The sequence below is a fragment of the Macadamia integrifolia genome, unplaced genomic scaffold (genome assembly GCF_013358625.1).
Source record: "Macadamia integrifolia cultivar HAES 741 unplaced genomic scaffold, SCU_Mint_v3 scaffold23, whole genome shotgun sequence".
In the NCBI taxonomy this organism is placed as follows: Eukaryota; Viridiplantae; Streptophyta; class Magnoliopsida; order Proteales; family Proteaceae; genus Macadamia; species Macadamia integrifolia.
The window spans coordinates 720,306-741,106 of NW_024868623.1; the positions used below are offsets into that span (position 1 = coordinate 720,306).

General features: G+C 39.0%; 1 protein-coding gene and 1 long non-coding RNA gene across 2 annotated transcripts; one reads left to right on the forward strand and one right to left on the reverse strand.

The window, feature by feature from the left end:
- Nucleotides 1-11,380: 11,380 nt before the first annotated feature.
- Nucleotides 11,381-13,833, reverse strand: LOC122066225 (NAC domain-containing protein 35-like). Its single transcript, XM_042630046.1, has 3 exons — nt 13,511-13,833; nt 13,076-13,344; nt 11,381-12,298 (listed from the first exon to the last, which is right to left on the reverse strand). Exons 1-3 carry the CDS (start codon nt 13,710-13,712, stop codon nt 11,567-11,569), a joined length of 1,203 nt encoding a protein of 400 aa, XP_042485980.1. The 5' UTR covers nt 13,713-13,833; the 3' UTR covers nt 11,381-11,566.
- Nucleotides 13,636-19,676, forward strand: LOC122066226. The gene is made up of 2 exons (XR_006136294.1): nt 13,636-13,731; nt 19,226-19,676. It is a non-coding gene; the product is annotated as an uncharacterized LOC122066226 (long non-coding RNA).
- Nucleotides 19,677-20,801: the final 1,125 nt, after the last annotated feature.

Genomic DNA, 20,801 nt, shown 5'->3' on the forward strand with positions numbered 1-20,801 from the left:
AGTTGGAAAGAAGAATTGAGAGGAATAGGAAATAAGGGTTTTAAAACCCCCTTTTAAACCGTCTCAGATGAGACCTGTGGGCCCCTGCTTGACTTTGCTTGTTGGTCTTTGCCCGCCAGTTTGGGTATCACGGCCCAAAAAGGCCTAAGTCTGGAATTTTTCATATTTCGTGCCTATTGTGCCCCAATTAGATGCCAATAGGGGTGATTTTTCGCATAGTTAAGCATCGTTTTGAGACCGAACTATGTATTGGTAATTAAGTGTGGGTGTGTTGGTCAAGCAATGTGGAGCATCAATGTAACTTGTGATATAAAATGCAATTGATTGTGAATATATATATAAATGTTGGGGCACTCAATCAATGCTTACATTTTGGAATAATCCAGGTACAGAACACCATGGTACGCACTAGATCTGGTGGTCGTGCCCGTGGTACCTCTCGTGGTCGACCACCTATTTCCTGTGGACCTCAACCCATGGGGCAATCCTCACATCCACCACCACAGGTGGATCATGATCTGGAGGAAGTTCAGGGTAACCCACTCATGAACAAAATCCCTGGTCCCCCACATGTCATCACTTCGGGTGACGTCGCGACACTTATACAACAGTCACAAGGGGCCTTTTAGCAGCAGTTGCTTCAACAACAATAAACTTTCATGGCTGTTATGAAACAATACTTGAACCCTACTCTATAGGGTCAACCTCCTAGAGGGGTTATTCCACAAAACCCTCCCGTGGGGTCAGGTATTAAAGTGCAACCCGGAGGAACACCACCTGGGGTTGTACCTTAAGATCAACCGGGAAGTACCCCTCCGGTTCCACCAGATGGCACTCCACCATTTATGATGTCTCCACCCTATCCATACATCTACCTTATCACCCACCATCCACCACTATGGCAAAGGTGGTGGAGTCTTTTAAGAAGTACATGCCACCTATCTTCACCAAGGTGGGTAATAACCCATTGGAGCCGGATCAATGGATCTAAGAGTTGGAGAAAGTATTTGATATTGTAGAATGCACAGAGGCATAGAAGCTTATCTGTGCAGGATTACAACATAGAAACGAAGCTGATTCTTGGTGGAAAGCTTCCATGCCTATATTGATGGTAACTCACCTAGAGCCTATTTGGGAACAATTCAAGGAATTGTTCTATCAAAGTATTATCCAAAGAGCTACAGAGACCACAAGGAGGTAGAGTTTATGGTGCTAACTCAAGGAAGCAAAACTGTTCTGGATTATTAGCAACAGTTTGAAAGCTTATTTTATTTTGCTCCTCACAATATGAAGTCGACGGAGGAAAATGCCCAAAAATTTTTGAAGGGGCTGAAGACATCTATTGGTACAGTACTGGAGGTGTTGGACTTAACTGATTATGCACAAATTGTGCATAAAGCCAAGATAATGGAAGATAAGCAGAAGGGAGAGCCACCCACACCTTACACCGGGACTGTGGAAGAGGGTAAATTCATATGCTAATTCGGGTAGCTTGAGCAAGAGCTTTCGTGGGTCATACTCTTATAGTCCCTCTTATCAGCAGCCTTACAGGCCATCGGGTTATCCTTCCGGACTGGCTAGTGGGTCGGGTGATACATCTTTTCGCCCAGACATTAGTGTGGTGCTTATGGCCTCGAGACCCCCTCATCCTTCGATTGTGCTAGGATCAATACAGAGAGCTCCCACTCTAGTTCAGGCATCGCTGAACCGATGCTATAATTATCATTCGTATGAACATTTCACCAAGGATTGTCGGTACCCAGTAGAGGCACCACCAAATCGATTCTCTGTCTATAGACCTGTATTAACTCAGGGAAAGCAGCCTCAGGGAAGGATGTATGCCTTAACAGCTGAGGAGGCCGAAGCCAGTATTGAAGTAGTAGCAGGTACACTTTAAATTAAAAGATTTGTGATAAATTTTGAGTAACCTGTTATACTTATATGCAGTGCAATGCTAGGAGTCTTATCTGTGGCAGGTATACCTGTATATGTCTATGTCTTATTCGATTCTCGGGGCTTCACATTCCTTTGTGTCTAAGAGATTTGCTAGGAAGCTTGATGTGCCATCTAAGACCTTAGAATGCAAGTTAGTTGTTAGCACGCCTACAGGCACGGTAGAATAGTTGAAAGAAGTATGTGGGCCATGTTCAGTGGAGATTAATGGAAAGAAGTTGGAAGCCCAACTTGTCAAATTCAACATACAGAATTTGACGTCATTCTGGGCATGGATTGGTTGTCGGCTCATCGAGCAAATGTGATGTGTGCCGAGAAACAAGTTAAGTTGAAGGATGATGGAGTAGCGCTTGTGTCTCAAGCTGAAAGGTCAAAGCAACCTAGAAAGACTATCATCTTTGCATTACAAGCAGTGAAGTTATTAGAAGATGGATGTCAGGGCTATCTTGCATTAGCACTGGATGTGGATGCAAAGGTTACTCCACTGGAGGAATTAGAGGTAGTCAAGGAATTCTCTAATGTCTTCCCAGATGATTTAACCCAACTACCACCTAACAGAGAGATGGAATTTGCCATTGATCTAACTCCTAAAGCTGCCCCAGTGTCTAAGGCTCCGTATAGAATGGCACCAGCCGAGTTAAAGGAATTGCATACATAGTTGCAAGATTTGTTGAAAAAGGGGTTTATACGCCCAAGTATCTCTCCTTGGGGTGCACCAGTCTTATTTGTTAAGAAGGATGGTAGTTTGCGTATATGCATTGACTACCGAGAACTGAACAAGTTAACCATTAAGAACCGGTATCCATTACTGTGCATCGATGATCTCTTCGATCAATTGCAAGGAGCTTAGATGTTTTCAAAGATTGATCTTAGATCTGGTTACTACCAGCTCAAGATTAAGAGTAGTGATGTACCAAAGATAGATTTTAGAACCCGATATGGTCACTATGAATTCCTGGTGCTATAATTCAGGTTAAACAATGCACCAGCCGCTTTCATGGATTTAATGAATCGGAAATTTTATGATGTCCTTGATAAGTGGGTCATCGTTTTCATTGATGACATCTTGATTTACTCGAAGTCAGAAGAAGAACATGTAAGGCACTTGAGGATGGTACTATAAAGATTAAGAGAACAACAGTCATATGCCAAGTTCAACAAGTGTGAATTTTTGCTCAAGCAAGTTAGATTCCTAGGACATGTGGTATCTGAGAATGGGATCGAAGTGGACCGAGATAAGGTAAAGGCTATAGTAGAGTGGGAGGCACCCAAGAATGTAATAGAGATTAGAAGCTTCTTGGGTTTAGTAGGCTACTACCAGCACTTTATCGAAAGTTTTTTTCTGGATTTCTGTGCTGATGACCAAGTTGACCAGGAAACGTTTAAAGTTTGAATGGTCAGAAGAATGTGAGAACAGCTTCCAAGAGTTGAAAAAGTAGTTAGTGTCAGCTCCTGTATTGACCATTCCAAATGGTACAGGTGGGATGACAGTCTATACTGATGCATCTAAGATAGGGTTGGGCTGTGTTCTCATACAACATGACAAGGTGGTAGCATATGCATCCAGGCAACTTAAAGAGTATGAGAAGAACTACCCCACTTATGATTTAGAACTGGCAGGAGTCATATTTGCCTTAAGGATCTAGTGCCATTATCTGTATGGGAAGAAGTATGAAATATACAGTGACCACAAGAGTCTTAAATACTTCTTCACCTAAAGAGATTTGAATATGAGATAGAGAAGATGGCTTGAACTCATAAAGGACTATGATTGTAGCATTCAGTATCACCCAGGCAAAGCTAATGTGGTGGCTGACGCTCTAAGTTGGAAGGCTCAGACTGTATTGCTTTCATACTTAGCTATCAATCCACAGTTAATACAAGAGGCAGTACTGATGGATGAAATTCTTCTATATGAAGGGGCAATCTTGGAGCTTGAACATCAGCTAGATGATGTTAAGCAGTTGACCATATCCCTAACAGCCTTACAGGTACATCCATCCATCAGACAAGAGGTGATAGCAAAACGATCTTTGGATCCTGAGCTGCAAAGGATTAGGCTGAAAATTCAAGAGTAGATAATGAATGACCATGACTTCACAATAGCCAATGATGAGGCATTACTATTTCAGGACAGGTTGTGTGTGCCTGATGACATAGAGATATAGGACAAGATTATGAAGGAGGCACATAGTTCTGAATACTCACTTCATCCTGGAAGTACAAAGATGTACAAAGACCTTAATTAAAGCTATTGGTGGCCAACAATGAAGACCACTATTGCCTTGTATGTAGCACAATATCTCGTGTGTCAAAAGTTCAAGGCAGAAAGGCATCAACCATATGACACTCTTCAGCCACTCCTCATACCGAAGTGGAAATGGGGCAAGATCACCATGGACTTTGTCACAAGGCTACCCCATACACCCAAGGGAATGGATGCAATTTGGGTGGTAGTTGACAGGCTTACTAAGACTACTCATTCTATCTCTATCAGGACCAATTACTCCATGGACAAGTTAGCCTAACTTTATATGGATAACATAGTCTGTTTACATGGAATATCGGTAAGCATTGTGTCAGATAGAGACCCGAGATTCACGTCTAGATTCTGAAAGAGTTTCCAACAAGCCTTGGGGACATAAGTGAATCTGAGTATTGCCTTCCACCCACAGACCAATGGGCAATCAAAACGAACCATACAAATAATACTGGAAGACATGCTCAAGGCCTGTGTAATGGAAATGAGTGGCAGTTGGGAAGAATACATACCTCTTATGGAGTTTGCCTATAATAACAGCTATCAAACCACCATTGGGATGGCTCTGTATGAGACATTGTATGGCATAAAGTGTAGAACACCCCTATACCGGGATGAAGTAGGTGAGCGACGGATGCTTGGACCAAAAATGATACGGATGATGTGTGACAAGGTCGACATCATTCAGGAAAGAATTAAAGCAGCCCAATCATGCCAAAAGAGCTATGCAGACAACCGCAGGAAAGATATTGAATTCCAAGAGGGGGAGAAGGTGTTCCTTAAAATCTCACCTACTAATGGGTTGCATAGATTCCACAGGAAGGGTAAGCTAAGTCCGAGGTATATTAGCCCATTTGAAATCTTGGCTAGAGTTAGCTCCGTAGCGTATATGTTGGCTCTTCCACCTTCCCTCAACAATGTTCACAATGTGTTCCACGTGTTTTTGCTAAAGCGGTACATCCATTATCCATCACATGTGCTGCCCGTGGAACTGGAATATTTAAAAGCTGATATGACCTACGAAGAACAGCCTACTGAAATCCTTGACCAAAAAATAAAGACTCTTCACAATCGCTCCATCGCTTTTGTGAAAGTTCAATGGGCCAATCATCCACTTGAAGAAGCATCTTGAGAGAAAGAAGATGACATCCAAGCCAAGTACCCCCATCTTTTAGGACAACAAGGTACTATAATTTCGAGGACAAAATTTTAAAAAGGGGGGGTAAATGTGATACCTTAAACCCAGTTTAATTACCCAGTTGGTTTGGTTTGGCCTTGCAGGACCTGAACCCGAGCGAGCTGAGGTGAGTACCTTAAGGAACATGATAGCAAAGGTAACCTTGAATTCAAGTTGGCCAGATGAGTTGGAGTTGGTGTCTAATGAAGTCCGTGTGCCCAAGCCGTGCACTTGCACTTATCACCTAGCCATGTACGCACAATAAAGGTACATAGCCATATTTTATATTAAGTACGCATGTTAATCAATTATTGAGAGTGAAATATGTGTTGAGGCTGAGCCCTATCGAAAATCCTAAGGTTTCGACTAAGTTTTGGCTGACTGGTGGGTGGTCATAGGTGGGTCAGACCCACCAGTGTGACCTACCACTCTGATCATTAGATATTTTGACCCAAGTATAAATAGAATTTATTACTTTCTTCACCCTCATTTATTGTTTTACAAAGTGGGTGAGAAAAGTGAAGAAGAGAGAGAAATGAAGGAAAGAGAAGGGAAGAAGGAAGAAATGGGGAAGAAGATGATCGTTGCATGTTACCGGGGTCAGATCCTTTGAATCCGACACCAGATTAGTGACCCTCATCTCGAGATCGAAAATTTGAGGTGAGTAAATATTGTATTTCTTAAGCCCTCATGAAACCCTAAGTGAAATCCTATGATTTGGGTAGGAATCCTTTAGATCTTGTTAATCCCTCTTGAGAATGTGAATGTAAGGTTTAATAAAGGACCTACATGTTGTTTATGAAGGTTTTAGAGGAAGAAATTGTAAGATTTGAGAAGTATTTGTTGATCTCTTGAGCTAGAGAGAAGATTTGTGGTTTTTGAAGTGTTCTTGAGCAAAGAGGTAAAACCCAAGCTTGATACTTCGAATCGATCCTAGATCTATGTTGGAATCTTGATATGGGACCTTAGATTTGTGGAAAATGTGGTCGAATCGACACGTGGTGCTTTCCCTAAGGTGGGATGGAGAATAGAAGTGAACAACAAAATCTCTATTCCGATAGGTGGGTGCTTGGAAGTGGATGGACCCACCAATCTGAGCCGTCGATCTAAGCAGAGCCCTTGGATCGAGTGGCAAGCAAGGACTGGTGGGCACCTGACCCATCGCTCTTGGCCCATCAGTCTAGTAAAAGCCCCTAGATCAAGCAGTGAGCAAGGACTGATAGGCACCTGGTCCGCTGGTCCAAGAAGAGTCCCTGGGTCAAGCTGCGAGCAAGGACTGGTGGGTACCTTACCCACCGATTGACTTACCAATCCAACCCATCGGGTTCTGATTGGGCCCAAGTTTGTCAGGCAACCTCCTATGATGATTCTAAATGAGTTGGGATCATCGTACTCCGTTGATTGTGAACCCAAAATGGAGTTATACTAAACTTGACCTTGTTTGTGATAGGTTGTACGAGAAACTCGTGTCATCACACGCTGGATCTTCCTCGTACATTAGGCAAGTGGGAAGAGGACATTTACTTTATTTTTGGAGTGTTTTTGCATCATTCTATTATTATTGTAGACTAGCTATGTCATTATTTCATTATTGTGTGTAGACTAGTCATTCACGAATGCCATTTGCATGCATTGATATGTGCATTATGAAATTCGTTTATGACTTGACATGCTGATATCTTTAATTGTTAAATGCTTATTCTTACTTTGATGTTATGAGATAGATGACTTTAAATTATTGAATATGATGCATTGCTAGACTAGATGCCGTAGTCAGCTTGGAAATGAATGTATTGGTGGCCCGTGGAATGAGACGCAATGGCACTATGCAATCATACTATCTCATATAAGAGCATGAAGTTAGGAATGACATATCCCTGTGCTACGACCCTTCCCAGTAGGGGTTTAGGTGTTGGGTATATCACTGGGGGAAAGCCCGAGGTTGTGTACCAACGGTGGCGGTTAGAAGTACACCCGACCGATCACTAGGACGGTCGACAACTTTAGTGATATAACAAGAGGACCAATCGTACTGCTTTTAAATTTAACGCAGGGTAGAACCCATTTTACTTTTCGGTACCCACGACTGGTCTTCTCCTACAACTCTATGGGCGTATCGTGTGATGGAGTTTAAGACACATACCCGGGGTATACACGCACTGTGGTTGTGAGTAGCACATGACCTATGACTTATATGTGATGTTTAGGTGGTTTAAGATAATAAAAATGGACTTGCATACATATAGATGCATTTGTATTGTGAATGATTGCTTGATCTTTCTTTTCACTTACTGGGCTAGTGAGCTGGGACCCACTGTGGAGTTTCCAGTTGAAGACTGGTGGGTCCCAGAAGATCTTGGGCACGGGGCCGAGTGCCAGTGCGGGAGTTATGTTGCAGGACAACAACATTAAATACCAACCCGGGATTCTTTTTTATTATTTTATGATGTTACTCCTTTTGTGCTCTGGATGTTTAAATTGTATTTCTTGTGTATATATCACGCCTACGGGTCCACATGTAAATGTATTATGTAATACAATACAGATATGTATATATAAGACTTCTACTGAAATACAAAATTTACTTTGTTTAGTATGTGTGTATTATGTGCTGTGGTTACTGTATCAAATGATCCTGGTAGGTTTTAGGATTAACAGGAGTTAACTCGGTCACCGGTCCGGTTCTGTGTGAACGGGGTGTGACAGAAGAACTGTTCATCAAGTGTAGTCCCTATTGTTAAGGGTGACAAACTTTGTCTTGAATAGTGTCCGATGACTGCCTTTGAGGTGCAAAAAATGTGTAATGTTCCATATGTTCTGCTATGCACAAGTATACACAAGGCCAAACATCGATGTCATTGTGTGAGTTTTGGGGAGATTCCAAATTAATCTTAATATGTCACATTAGAAGGCAGTGAAGAAAATATTGAGATACCTTCAAGGCACCAAGGATCATATATTGATATATCAACGTGTAGATGATTTGGGGCTGACCGGATATTCGGACTCAAACTATGCTGGATGTGGAACTACGAGAAGATCCACTTTGGGATACATTTTTATACTTCTTAGAGAGTAGTATCCCAAAAAAAGTCTAAATCAACTAAAGATTGCATCCTCCTAATAGATGCAAAGATTATGGCATGCTATGAGGCAGTCTCTCATGCATCATGGTTACAGTATTTTGTCACTGACCTCCAAGTTATTTTGTTCATACAAAGGCTGATATATATCTTCTGTTAAAGCATCGTGGCAATAAGATTATCAAACAACACGGATGCAAACACATAGAGATTAAGTACTTTTATTGTAAAAGTGGATGTTCGAGATCATCGTGTGGTGCCAAAATACATCAAGATAAACGGACCTTTCACTAAAGGGCTTCCAGGTAACGTATTTGTGGGATATGTGGATCGTATGTGTTTATTAAATCATTATGTACCTAGTGTTTTATCAAAGATATTGCAGTATTAAGTTGATAATTTCTTAAATTTAAGTTTTCTGTCATTTGTTATATATGGACGAAGGAAAAGGAAAAGTTGCTTGGTCACGTGGCACAGGGGCACACAAATTACTGCCCACCCCCTATGAAATTTAAAAAAAAAAAATCTTATTTATGTTGATGTCCTTGCATGTACTTTCATGGCACCCACGCAGGTGCATGGGACACGCGATCAGGCAACAATCTCTTGCCCTTAAACGCAAACAAAAATTTTGAATTGACAGATACTTATAAAGGATAAAGGGAAATAACGATTGGACCCTAGAATATACCACTAGGTTGATTCATATTTAACCTTGATGTTGATTTTTTATGTTGGAACTAATCACATAAACGTTTATTGTGGAAATGATAGTTCATTGTAATACATGAAGGGAATGAGATGGATATTGGACATGTACGACTATGATTAATGGGTCGGAGTTTTCATTTTTAATATTAAGGAAAAACTGATATTTAAACTATAGCCATACTTCAAAATGCAGTTTAAGAAATATATTTGGCATATGGTAATATGGGCGAAGTGGGAGAATGTTAGCTGATGTGGCATGATTGCTACATTAGAAGAGCTTGTTGGTAGTTATCCATAACCAACCCTTGATGGTAGGTAGTTACAAGGAGTTGGACAGATATAAGGTTCTCGTTTTAGTTGAGAATTTATAGCAAAACACCATCTTGGGCTATAATTTGAGAGTGAGAGACTAGAAGTCAGACAGTAACCCTTTTGAGGGCAAGAACTCTTGTTTTTTCCGATGACTGCTGGAGACGACAATGAACATCTGCGAGGAAAACACACCGCTGCAATTGGCTGCAATGTCTCGGAGAATGCTTGGGCTGAATGGAGGTGAGTTCATCTCCCTTCTGTAGTAATTATTTCCGTAGCAGATGACTAGACTTTTAGAATCTCTGGTGAACATGGTTTAACAAGCTCCCTCCGATCCGTTACTCATTCTACTATAGGTTAAGCTGCCATGTACATACTATGGTATTAATTACTCTCAGGATCCCCTCCTGCAAGTTCTTTGGCTAAACATCAGATAAGGTTTTTAATGGAAGTGCATTGGGCTCTAGCTCTCATAATGAGCTAGCTAGCTATTGTGATGAGCTAAATCCTCCAGATCACCCATTGGCATATTAGAACCGAGAAATGACATTTCACTTGTTTTTTTCTTCGGAGAAGGGAAGGTACCCGATACAAACCAAATACCGAAGCTAGGTCAAAGAAGAGACATACGGAGACTGAAAAGTGGTGAATCAGTGCATAGCACACTGGTTGCAGCCTTTGCTGGTAGAGCAGACGCCAAGTTTGTGGTCTAAGGATCAACTCCTGTCACACGCATTCCCCCCCCCCCTTTCCCCTCTTCCTCTTGTGTGTGTGAATAAAGTCCCCTTGGGCAATTCTATAGGATGCAAAAAAGAAAAAAATAGGGGAGAGTGTGTATACATATGTTTGCTACTAACACGAGCAGGGATTTGCGCTGTTTATATATATATATATATATATATATATACCTGGGGGATTAGTTAGTCGAAGGCGCAAAAGGGCCTGAATCAAAACCTGTCCGTGGTTGTAAAAAGGGCCGTTCTAGTTTCAGATCGATCTCTCTCGCGCCAAATTGGCAGGATAGCGGCGATCGTAATAAACTCAATTACAGTCATTTGAGATTTGGGATGGACCTCTCTAGTCATCCGTCTCAAAGCTATGCCTAACATATGGTGACTGCCGCAGAAAATCTGTTGCACAGTCGGGTATGGTAGGCCTGCACCAATGATGGTTTTAGAGCCTAAATTCTTGCACCTATATCCTATACTCATCTCTAGGCCAGAAGGGATCTACTAATAGAGAGAGAGAGAGAGAGTATTCTCCTAAAACAAAACTAATTAAGTTCTAGAAATGACTCCTGTTTCTGGGGTGGACGGGCGAATTGAAGTTGTTGAAATCTTGTATGTCTCCACATGACCTCCCCCCCCCCCTCCAAAGAGCCAAACACCGGCCACGACTAAATATTTCGTATGTGACTTCTATCCTTGGTAAGTTGTGTTCTCCACACCAAACAAACAAACAATACGGGGCTCAGGGGTCAGTAAAGTCTCCGCACTACACAGATCTCCAAGGTATGTGAGTAGAGATGCCATTGCCAACTCTCACAAAAATCTCCTTTCCTCCGCTAGCTGGTAATCATATTCTGGGATAAATCATGGCGAGATCAGTTATTCGTTCACAGATGTGTGAAGTTCAAAATTATGCAGAGACTTAGTTCAAAGTGCAGTCTTACACTTATGGAATTATAAATGGATCGGGTTATGAGTGGAGATATATATATATATATATATATATATAACACAGTAACTTCAATATCCATACATGTGCACTAAATAATTAAGGAATCCAGTACTTCAACGCTAGCTAAACAGTTAAACGCACAGAATATACATGAGAAAAACGTCTGATGAACACAATTTTACTTAAAAAAAACAGGAAAGTTGGTTCATAAAATCTTGCAGTTACATCCATATATAAGAAAGCAACAATACATCACTTTAAACAAACATAATTACTATCGAAGGTTAACAAGTACTGGATTACACTAGATGAGAAGATATAAATACTAAATAAGCATGGTATATATAAAGAAGTGTGTGTGTGTGTGTGCGCGCGCGCGCAGATTGTTTATCATTTGAATGGATTCGGGAAATCTCTGCTAGCCTCCGGGATGGGATTCCACTCCCAGATCTTGTCAGAGAATGTTGTCGGCAAAGAGTTGGGCAGCCTGTTGAGGGCTAGTGTTTGTGATTGTTGACATGGCATGGAGAGGAATTGGGCCGATTGCTGATGCTGCTGCTGTTCTGGATGTGCATAATAACCTCTTTGGTAGCCTACAATTTTGTGGAGCTCGTCGAATACCTGTTGAGTCGTGGGGGCAGCCGGCACTGACGACGAGCAGGCAAAGATAGTGGAGCAGCTTGGTATTGGTAGTAAAGAGCCTACTTCCTTTGAATGGCGGAGGAGAGTAGTCACGTCTTCTTCTGCTGTAGCTGGTGCCAGCAATGGTGCCACGGGGGACATTATTTCAGTAGCGTAAGCTCCATGGGGCTTGGATAGGGCAAGAGCGGTACCCGCGTCATTGCTACAGCTGCTTCTGTCTGCTTCCTGCACTTTGTAATCTGCTGTCTCGCTGCTCGGAGGTGAATGTCCTCCTCCGATTCCGAGTGCTTGGAAGCTCATTGGTACTGGTGCAGCACGATGAACCGTGGTTGTGCTACGTTGTTTCTTATTGCCGCCCAATGACTGGACCCCTCTCGATGAGGATGGAGTGGATGATGATGGTGAAATTGAACGCGGGATTATTGGGGAATGATCATCTACTCCAGCTCTCTTGTAGACTCGACAAAGCGAAATTTCCGCCTGAATGCAAAACAGATCGCTAATTAAGTTTTCACTAGCCCTTCATTTATTAGAAAGAAAGGAATTCCCACCCAAATAAATAAACAGCAAAAGAAGGGGGAAATTAAAACACAAAATAAGATATTAACAAGTGATCGATAAACTAAATGAATTAATGAGGAATGAATGAAGCAAATCCAAGAAAGATGGAGGAAGATAATGAATTCTTTTACTGACAATGACAAACGGTGGAAGTTATGAGAAATGTCAGAAGAATTAAATTCAAACGGTTCGTCTGGGCGTACTGAATTTAATAATTTGGAATTGAGCTTCTTCATGGATTCTCTTCTTTATTGATATATAAGGGTTAACTTTCCCGATAAAAATACCAAAAAGAAAACAAAGTTGGAACCTAATTGATTGCATCCATTTTTGTTCTCTTTTTATATGGACATTAATGGTGTCTATGTTAGAAGATATTTTTTGGGCTTTGTGGAAAGAACTAGGGTTTATGGAAAGGAATTGCAGTTGGACAGAATCAGTGCAGATCTCTTTTGCATGCTATTCGTTCAGATCAATGATCCTTTGCTGCAAGAATAGGCACCCTGATCTTCAAGTCAATTAAAGATTATAAAAGAATCCAAGTTTTGGGACCTATCTCCCCGGCCCTTTCTACTTCTTCGCTTAGTATAGATCGAATGAACGCTGCTTGTTGCCAATTATTGAACCACCAAATCTGATTTGTACTAACATACATGTATATATTGTGACTTTGAAAACTTCTCTCTAGTTACAAACCTTTTGGTGCCGATCGGTTTCATGCTGCGGCAAACGATACTCGTTCATGATCCAACTGGTTCTGATGCCTTTTGGAGCCTTCCCTGAGTAGAAGACCAAAGTCTTCTTTAGCCCGATTGACCTAAGCGTTTCAGTCCGGATCATCCGGTCAGCACCAGTAGCCTTCCAGTAACCGGAAGTGGTCACCCGGTTTGGTCGGTCACCGTTGCGATACTTGCGGTCTCTAGGCACATAGAAGAACCATTCTTTCTCTCCAATAGCTGCCAAGGCTGCAGAGAGAAACAAAATTCAGGAGTTATGTTAGGGTTCATATATGGGGAAGAATCATGTATGTTAATGGAATCTTAACTACAAATAAACATACATGGAAAGAGGAGCTAAGTGGGGAGCGACTGGGAGAATTGGAAGAGAGCGAGAAAGGGTTAAGGATCTTACCCGGAAGCTCCCATGGATCATAGCGGTAGAGGTCGAGAAAGGTTATAAGCTCTACATTGAAGCGCTTTCCCTCTACTTTACGACGGAGGTAGAACTCAACGAGCTCTTCTTCGGTTGGGTGGAAGCGAAAACCGGGCATTACCATGTCATGGTCATGCTCATCCTTGTCGTCTTCACGGCTCATGGCTGCTGCAATTGCCATATGCTAACAAGTATCCCGGGTCAGTAGTTCCTCTCACTTTAGCCCTCCTCTTATACAACTTTGCACGTTTTGAGAGTGGTGCAAGTGGCGGAGAAGATATGAGAAACTGTTAAAATTAAATGTTATACCACCAAAAAGTTAATCTCTCTCTAGAAGAAAGGAAAATAGAAAGGCTGAAAAGAAAAGAAAGAGTTAGAAAGAGGAAGGAGGGGGGGGGGTTTGAAGTAAGAGAAAGATCTACAGCTCAGGCCCTACATGGGGAGGCCTGCATTAAGGTGTAAAAATTGTGACAGGGACGTCTCAAGAAGAAGACAGGTTGGTCATAGCCCGTTAGCGGTGGCCTTGGACCTTTCTCTCTCTGTCCTCTACTATAACTTTTGGTTTCTCTACATATTTTTTCTCTCCCTCTCCTCCAATCCTAAGGCACTTGACCCCACCCACTCTTACGCAATAGCCCCTCGCGAACTATCATATTACGATTTCACGTCGCATATTATGCTTATTCAAATACCTCTTTCTCTCCCCCTAGAAAAACCTCTCTTTCTGTCATTGTTTGGTAACATCTCTCAACATAAGAGCATACTTGTTCTCTCCAGGGATTTTTTTTTTCTTTTTTTATGAAGAAAAAAAATAGAAATTTATTAAAGCAGCAAAAGGGAATGTTAGAGATTACAAGACCCGAGATATAATTAGTCCTAGCTCTTTCAGCCAACTAATGTGCTACAAACACCATATCCCCACTTTTCTTCTTCAAATGCACATACCTAAACTATTTTGAAAATTTTCTTATATCCAAAAAAAAAAAAATCTCCCATGACCTATTGTCCTGCTGTTGCCTTGCCTAATGCAACCTTTGAGAATTCTTTTGCCTTCAGATTTTTGTGTACTCCCTACGTATTCATAATCTCAACCTATAATACATGATGTAAGAGGTACAAATCCTTGATACTTAAGCCAGAGATCAAAGTTTTATGAATAGATTAGCTAACTTTGCATTAGTAGGCATGAGAAGTTCAAGATCATGAACCCACTTGTCTATATCTGAAAAAATACTTTGGGGGTTTAGGGCCTTCTCATTTTTTACATAATTATTCCTAGTCATCCAAATGAAGTGATAAGGGAAAGCAAACACACACACACACACACATACACACACACACCCAAAAAAAAAAAAAAAAAAGAGAGAAAGAGAGAAATCATTCTTCCAAACTTAGGGTTGTTTGGCCACATTGGTTAATGTATCCTTCAAATTAAAACCATCAACGTGTTTGGTTCTTAACCCTAGAAGTCTAGCTGCCCATATTGTTTTGGAGACAAGACATGACTTGAATAAATGCCACTCTGTTTCTCTCTCCAAATGACAGAGAGGACAAGGATCTTTAATACGGAAAAACCTCTTCAAATTGGTCTTTGCACATAAATCATTTTTAAAAAGTTACCAAAGAAAAATTTTGAACTTTGGGTGAATCTTATTCTTCCAAAGACTATTCCAAAGAGGAAATAGGATGTGCCTTGAATAAATGCCACTCTATTTCTCTCTCCAAATGACAGAGTGGACAAAGATCCTTAATAGGGAAATCATCTTCAAATTGGTCTTGGTACATTAATCATTTTTTAAAAGTTACCAAAGAAAAATTTTGAACTTTGGGTATTCTTCCAAAGAGGTTTACTTGTATCTAAAGAGGAAGATGGTCTAAGTAGAGAAATGGAGTTTGCAGCTACTTTTGTTGAGAGGATACCTCTATGTTCTCTTTATCCATTAGTCTATACATAACACGTACCATTACATTACTTTCTACTTATACATGGGGAGAGGGTTCTTTGAGCTAACAGTATAAAGAACCCACCAATTAATTTAGGGACATGCTATAATTCTTCAATAAAGGGCAGGAGGAGGGAAAGAGAGAAATGCCTTACTGGCATAGCCTCTATTAGTGGCTCAGAGATAGTTTTCCATATGTATATATATATATAATGATAATGTTTTCTAAGGGGAAGTGCATATAGCCTCAACCAGTGCCTCCCACAATCCGTCTCTCTTATAAGATCGCCTTACTAACACCTTTATAAGTGTATTTAGAACTTGACACATTCTTTTAATTGTCTATTATTTTTTTTCCAAAACTCCTTTAAGATAGGAAAAAAAAATTTGAAAATATTTTGAAAGAAACTTATCATTTTTGTATCATTAATGTCACTGTTTGCACACACACTAATTATCCTCATTGAGAAAAAAGTATCATATTAAAAAGATAAACAAATAAAATTATAAATTATTTGACACCTTAAAAAATATTAATAAAAAAAATCCCTTTCTTTAATCTAGATGTTCATGCTGTAAAAATTAGCGCATACGTTCATAATTTTAAATCAAATTAAAATCAAACGAGAGAGAGAGAGAGAGAAATTCCTTTGTAAGCAAGGGATGTGGTTGGAGGTGGTGGGTTTTTATGCAAGTAGTCAAGTGAAGTCCGTGACCACTCTCTCAATGATGACAAGAACAACGCCAATGCCTTCTTCTTTTTTTTTTTTTTTTTTTTTTTTTTAATTTTAAGATCTTTTACCGATATTAACTTATATTCACTAAGCACCGCACACTCTTCTCCAAGCACTTTTTGCATTTATTAGAATTACAAATTGTTTTGTCTCATCTCAAAGGCCAATGAATCAATTTTGTTTCACAGAAAACCCCACCATCTCCGTCCATTCATTCATCCATCGTCTCTCTCTCACCATTCATCACTCCATATCACACTCTTATCTGTTCAATTTCGTTAATGTTTGCTTTTTCTTTGTTACCAAAAAGCCAATCCTTGTCTCATTAGGGCACTAAAGACATCGAAATGGGGTCCTCAGGAATCATTGGAGAAAAATGGCCAACATGCACCTCTCTCTCTCTCTCTCTCTCTCTCTCTCTCTCTCTCTCTCTCTCTCTCTCTCTCTCTCTCTCAATATAAACAGGTCGCATAGGTTATCGATGACTAGTAAGTTCTATCAGGGCGGTTATGACTTACAATAATCGAATTAAAAATCTCCATCCAACGAACTGTCTTGCTAACATTTGGTTTCTCTTCCCGAAATGAGTGGAAGCAAATGGAAATTCGGTTGTAATTTGACAATTGAATCAAAAGAAAAGACGAAGAAGCATGTAAGACAGAGAGGAGAGAGAATTTCCAATGAAAAGGATAACGTCCTACTATACATCCAACCCACCCACTCCACTCCCAAACGATTGTTGTATGTAGAAAGAACACAACACCCTACTCCACTCCCCAGCACATCGAAACTTCAAGGGTTTTCGATCAAACCTAATGCTCTCTTCCTCTCTCTAGAGTTCTAGGTTTCCACTAGGTTCCATCGCCCCACCACCCAGAGAAGGAAAAAAATTAATTTCTTTTATTGTTTATAGTATCAATCAATCAAGAATCGGTTCTTTTACAAGCAAAAATAGTATGTGTTTTCACAAGCATGATGAAAGTTTTTTTTTTTTTTTTTTGATAGAAACAAGCATGATGAAAGTTAGGACGCTAAATCTCAACCACTTCAATAATATATAGAGATTAAACGGTTCTCTTGACTTACGAGCTTAATTACAAGATAAGAAAATAGAGAAGACACTTACACATACCCCTCATTGTCAATCTATGCTACCTACCTACAGCTCATGGCCGTTCGTCACCATTCATGTATCAATCCTTTTCCTATGGCCGTCTCTTTTTTGTTTTTTGGTAAAACTGTGGCCATCTCTTGGAAGTTAAGGAACCACATATATACATTCAAGTCAAGTGGACTTTCATACATATACAAGTCAAGTGGAATTATATATATATATATTCTCCATGGAACCTGTTAAATGTTATGTCTGATGAGAATTTTAAAGGTTGTTCTGAGACACGTGTAATCCTTTTTTCATGTTGAATGAATACAATTTAGTTCCCTCCACCCTGAAAAAACAGTTGCACGTTCTGGATCCATTTTACTCGAATACATGGAAAAATAAAATTTTTCTAATTAAACGCTTATAAAAAATAGGATTTCAAAATGACAAGCACAACAAAACCCTTGTCCAGCTCCGGTGATTCAATACTGATTCCTCATCATATATCAACTGAAATTACAACTTTTCTTTTTGATACAAGATCAGGTGAATAACAATTGAACAATGGGGTGTAGTTGGAAATCAGGTTTTGACTCTTGTGAGTCACCTGAATCAAGTCAAAATTTTAGAAAACCTGGTCAAGAGTGTAGACTTGACTAGGATAAAAATAACAAGACCCAGTCATGTATTATCTGAGTGTAAGACTCAGTATTATTACCCACCACCATAAACTTGATGAGTTTAGTCAATTTTTTTTCTCTAAATATAATCAAACCAGTTCAGTTACTTGTGTAATTGAGTTGACGGTTGAATAAATAAATAAATATAAATGTAAACCGTAAAATAGTAAAACTTTTTATTTGCAAAGGGCAAGTAATTGTATGTATGAATGATATGTTTACTTTGAATAGTTATAATCATGACATTAGTAACCTTTCTAGCTTGCAAGAGGCAAGTTATGTCATAAGATTTGTAAAACGAGTCATTAAATCACATGAGCTTATATTATTGATATGTGATTCCCTTTTTTTTTTTTTTTCTTTTGATTTTTATGTATTTTTATAAATTTTTAATTAATTTATACATATTTATTGTATTTAGAAGGGAAAAAAAAGTGACTCACCCTGACTAGGTTTGACTAGGTCCAATCAGTAGATTTATGAAAGGTGAGTAAAGTTAGAAAGTTTGGTTTTCCAACTACTTAGGCTCTCTTTGGTTTGATTTCTATTTTTATTTATTTGACTTATTTATATTTTTACAAGTGTTTGGTATAATTTAGAGCACTTATTTCTATTTATAATAAATTAGAATAAATCACAAATCACAAATTACACTCAAGCTGTTTGTGATTTGTGGCAACAAATCATTTATGTTGATTTTTTCTACCTTAAATGAGAACTTGTGCTAAACTACTCAAAATCAATGGTAAATAAGTAACTTCAGTATGTTTAATACTTTTCCAATAAAAAAAAACCCTAAATCCTATCATCTCTCTCACTCAAAGCTCAAAGCTCAAAGCTGAAGGTAAAAACTGAAACTTATTTTCTCACTATATAATCTATTTTATAAATAGTAATCAAATGAATACTATTTGTGGTCCATAATTTATTGTCACAAGTAATTTTTTTAAAAAATAGTTAATAAATACAAATAGAAATCATACCAAAGAGAGCTTTAGTCCTTGACAAATGTATTTATTTTCTACGTAAAAACCATGTAAAAGATAAAATTCTCAGGTAAAGTCTATGTTTATGTGTTATATAAGTATTACTGCACATTGACCCATTTTCTTTTGTTTTAGAAATTTCAATCATCATGGATAGAAGGACCTCAACATGGTAATGCAATTTTCCATACTTTGTTGAGTTTTGGAAATTGAACAACTAACGGTACCTTTTTCTTTTCTTTTTTGAAGGGGGAGAGGGGCTATAGCAAGAAAACAACATACGTCGTCCACGTGCGCGTCAAATAAGAAGTATAGGAAACATGCCAACAAAAGTCACTCCCATGGAGAAAAGCAAAAGAAGCAATGTTATGGGCAATGCCAATAATTCTCCTAGAACTGAAGTGACAATAAACAAAAGATGTGAAGAACTTCTAGCAGTTCCCCAAGATGAAAAACTTTATTGCTTGTTCCAGAATGAGGTTACATGCCGAGACAGCCTCTTCATCTGAAGTCCAAACAATCGGTTAGCAGTAGTTTAAGGTACCTTTATGCATGGCAAAGCTCCAAATCATGAAACACAACTGGTTTTCCCCTTTTCTATCATTTCTATGCATGCTTTTTGCTCTAGTGCCAACTCTGGTTCTTACTCACATAATTGTTTTCTCTAACCGGGGTTGTGTATTTTGACCTGATTGTGGCTTCTTATCGTCGCAATGTTTTCACCGTGGGTGCACATTCATTCACAAGCTTTTAGTCATAGCTATGGCCCCCCAATTGGCTTTTTGGTTGGTTCTTTATGACAGGTCAGCTAAACTTGGCCTAAAGTTTCGTCGGATTAGCTTGGGCTTGAATAATATTTGATGGTCTGGCCCGTGCCTTGAGATCGATCGATCATATCAAATTACAATACTTTTTAGTAGAAAAAGTTTTAACTAATATACCAGCCTAAGTATTGTATTTTTAATTATTTGTTTTTTATGCCAGCCTACATTACCACATCAACTTCAATTGCAAATAGGGGCAGTTGAAGTGGGAGTTAGAAACCACCACGTAACCACCTTAATTGATGGGCATTATTACGAGATGTAGTTATTAAATTTGAGTTGGTCCTATTTTCATTTACTATGCAATTAATTGTATCCATATCTCTCTCTTCCTCTCTCTACTTAGGAGAACAAGGAACTAGAAGCACCATTCTCTCTTTTACTATGGCCGGAGAGGACAAATTATCATTGGACAAAAAAGCAAGTGAATGTCGATCTTAAAGGTTGATTACATCAAGATTGTAACTTTTTTTTTTCCATTTAATATAATACATTTTTTTTTTATTAATTCAATGAGGGTAAATCTTGTGATTTCACATAAAAACTGCATTAAATAACTTTTTATTTATTAAAAATATTTTTTAGTCATGCATTTAATAACTTTTGGGAATAAGACAAGGGGAAAAAATAAGGTTACAACTTAGTTCATCACTTTGGTGACAATAAGTTGTTTTTTTTTTTTAATTTTTGAATTTGTATTTATAAATTTATTATATTTTAGTGAAACTTTATTTTATTTATATTTAAAATGTTTAGGTATATTGTCTGAAACACCTTCTACTTGTGTTTCTTAGTTTTTTTAGTTTTATTTTAATAAAAAAAACCTGCTACTCATGTTAGAAATTGCATATTGTAACATGGAAAATTAAGTTTCAAAATGAAATGTGTTAGAATCATATGAATTTTTTTTTTGGGTAGAAAAATCATATGAATTATTACTTCCGAAGATGCTAGATCATGCAATTTATTTCTCACAGAACCTCTCTCTCTCTCTCTCTCTC

What these genes read in the sequence shown, in the direction of transcription:
- LOC122066225 (XM_042630046.1), bottom strand. Translation starts at nt 13,712, where the DNA reads ATGGCAATTGCAGCAGCCATGAGCCGTGAAGACGACAAGGATGAGCAT. An exon ending in TGATCCATGGGAGCTTCCGG is followed by an intron (nt 13,345 to 13,510) that starts GTAAGATCCTTA and finishes TTCTCTCTGCAG; the next exon opens with CCTTGGCAGCTATTGGAGAG. An exon ending in AAACCGATCGGCACCAAAAG is followed by an intron (nt 12,299 to 13,075) that starts GTTTGTAACTAG and finishes TTTTGCATTCAG; the next exon opens with GCGGAAATTTCGCTTTGTCG.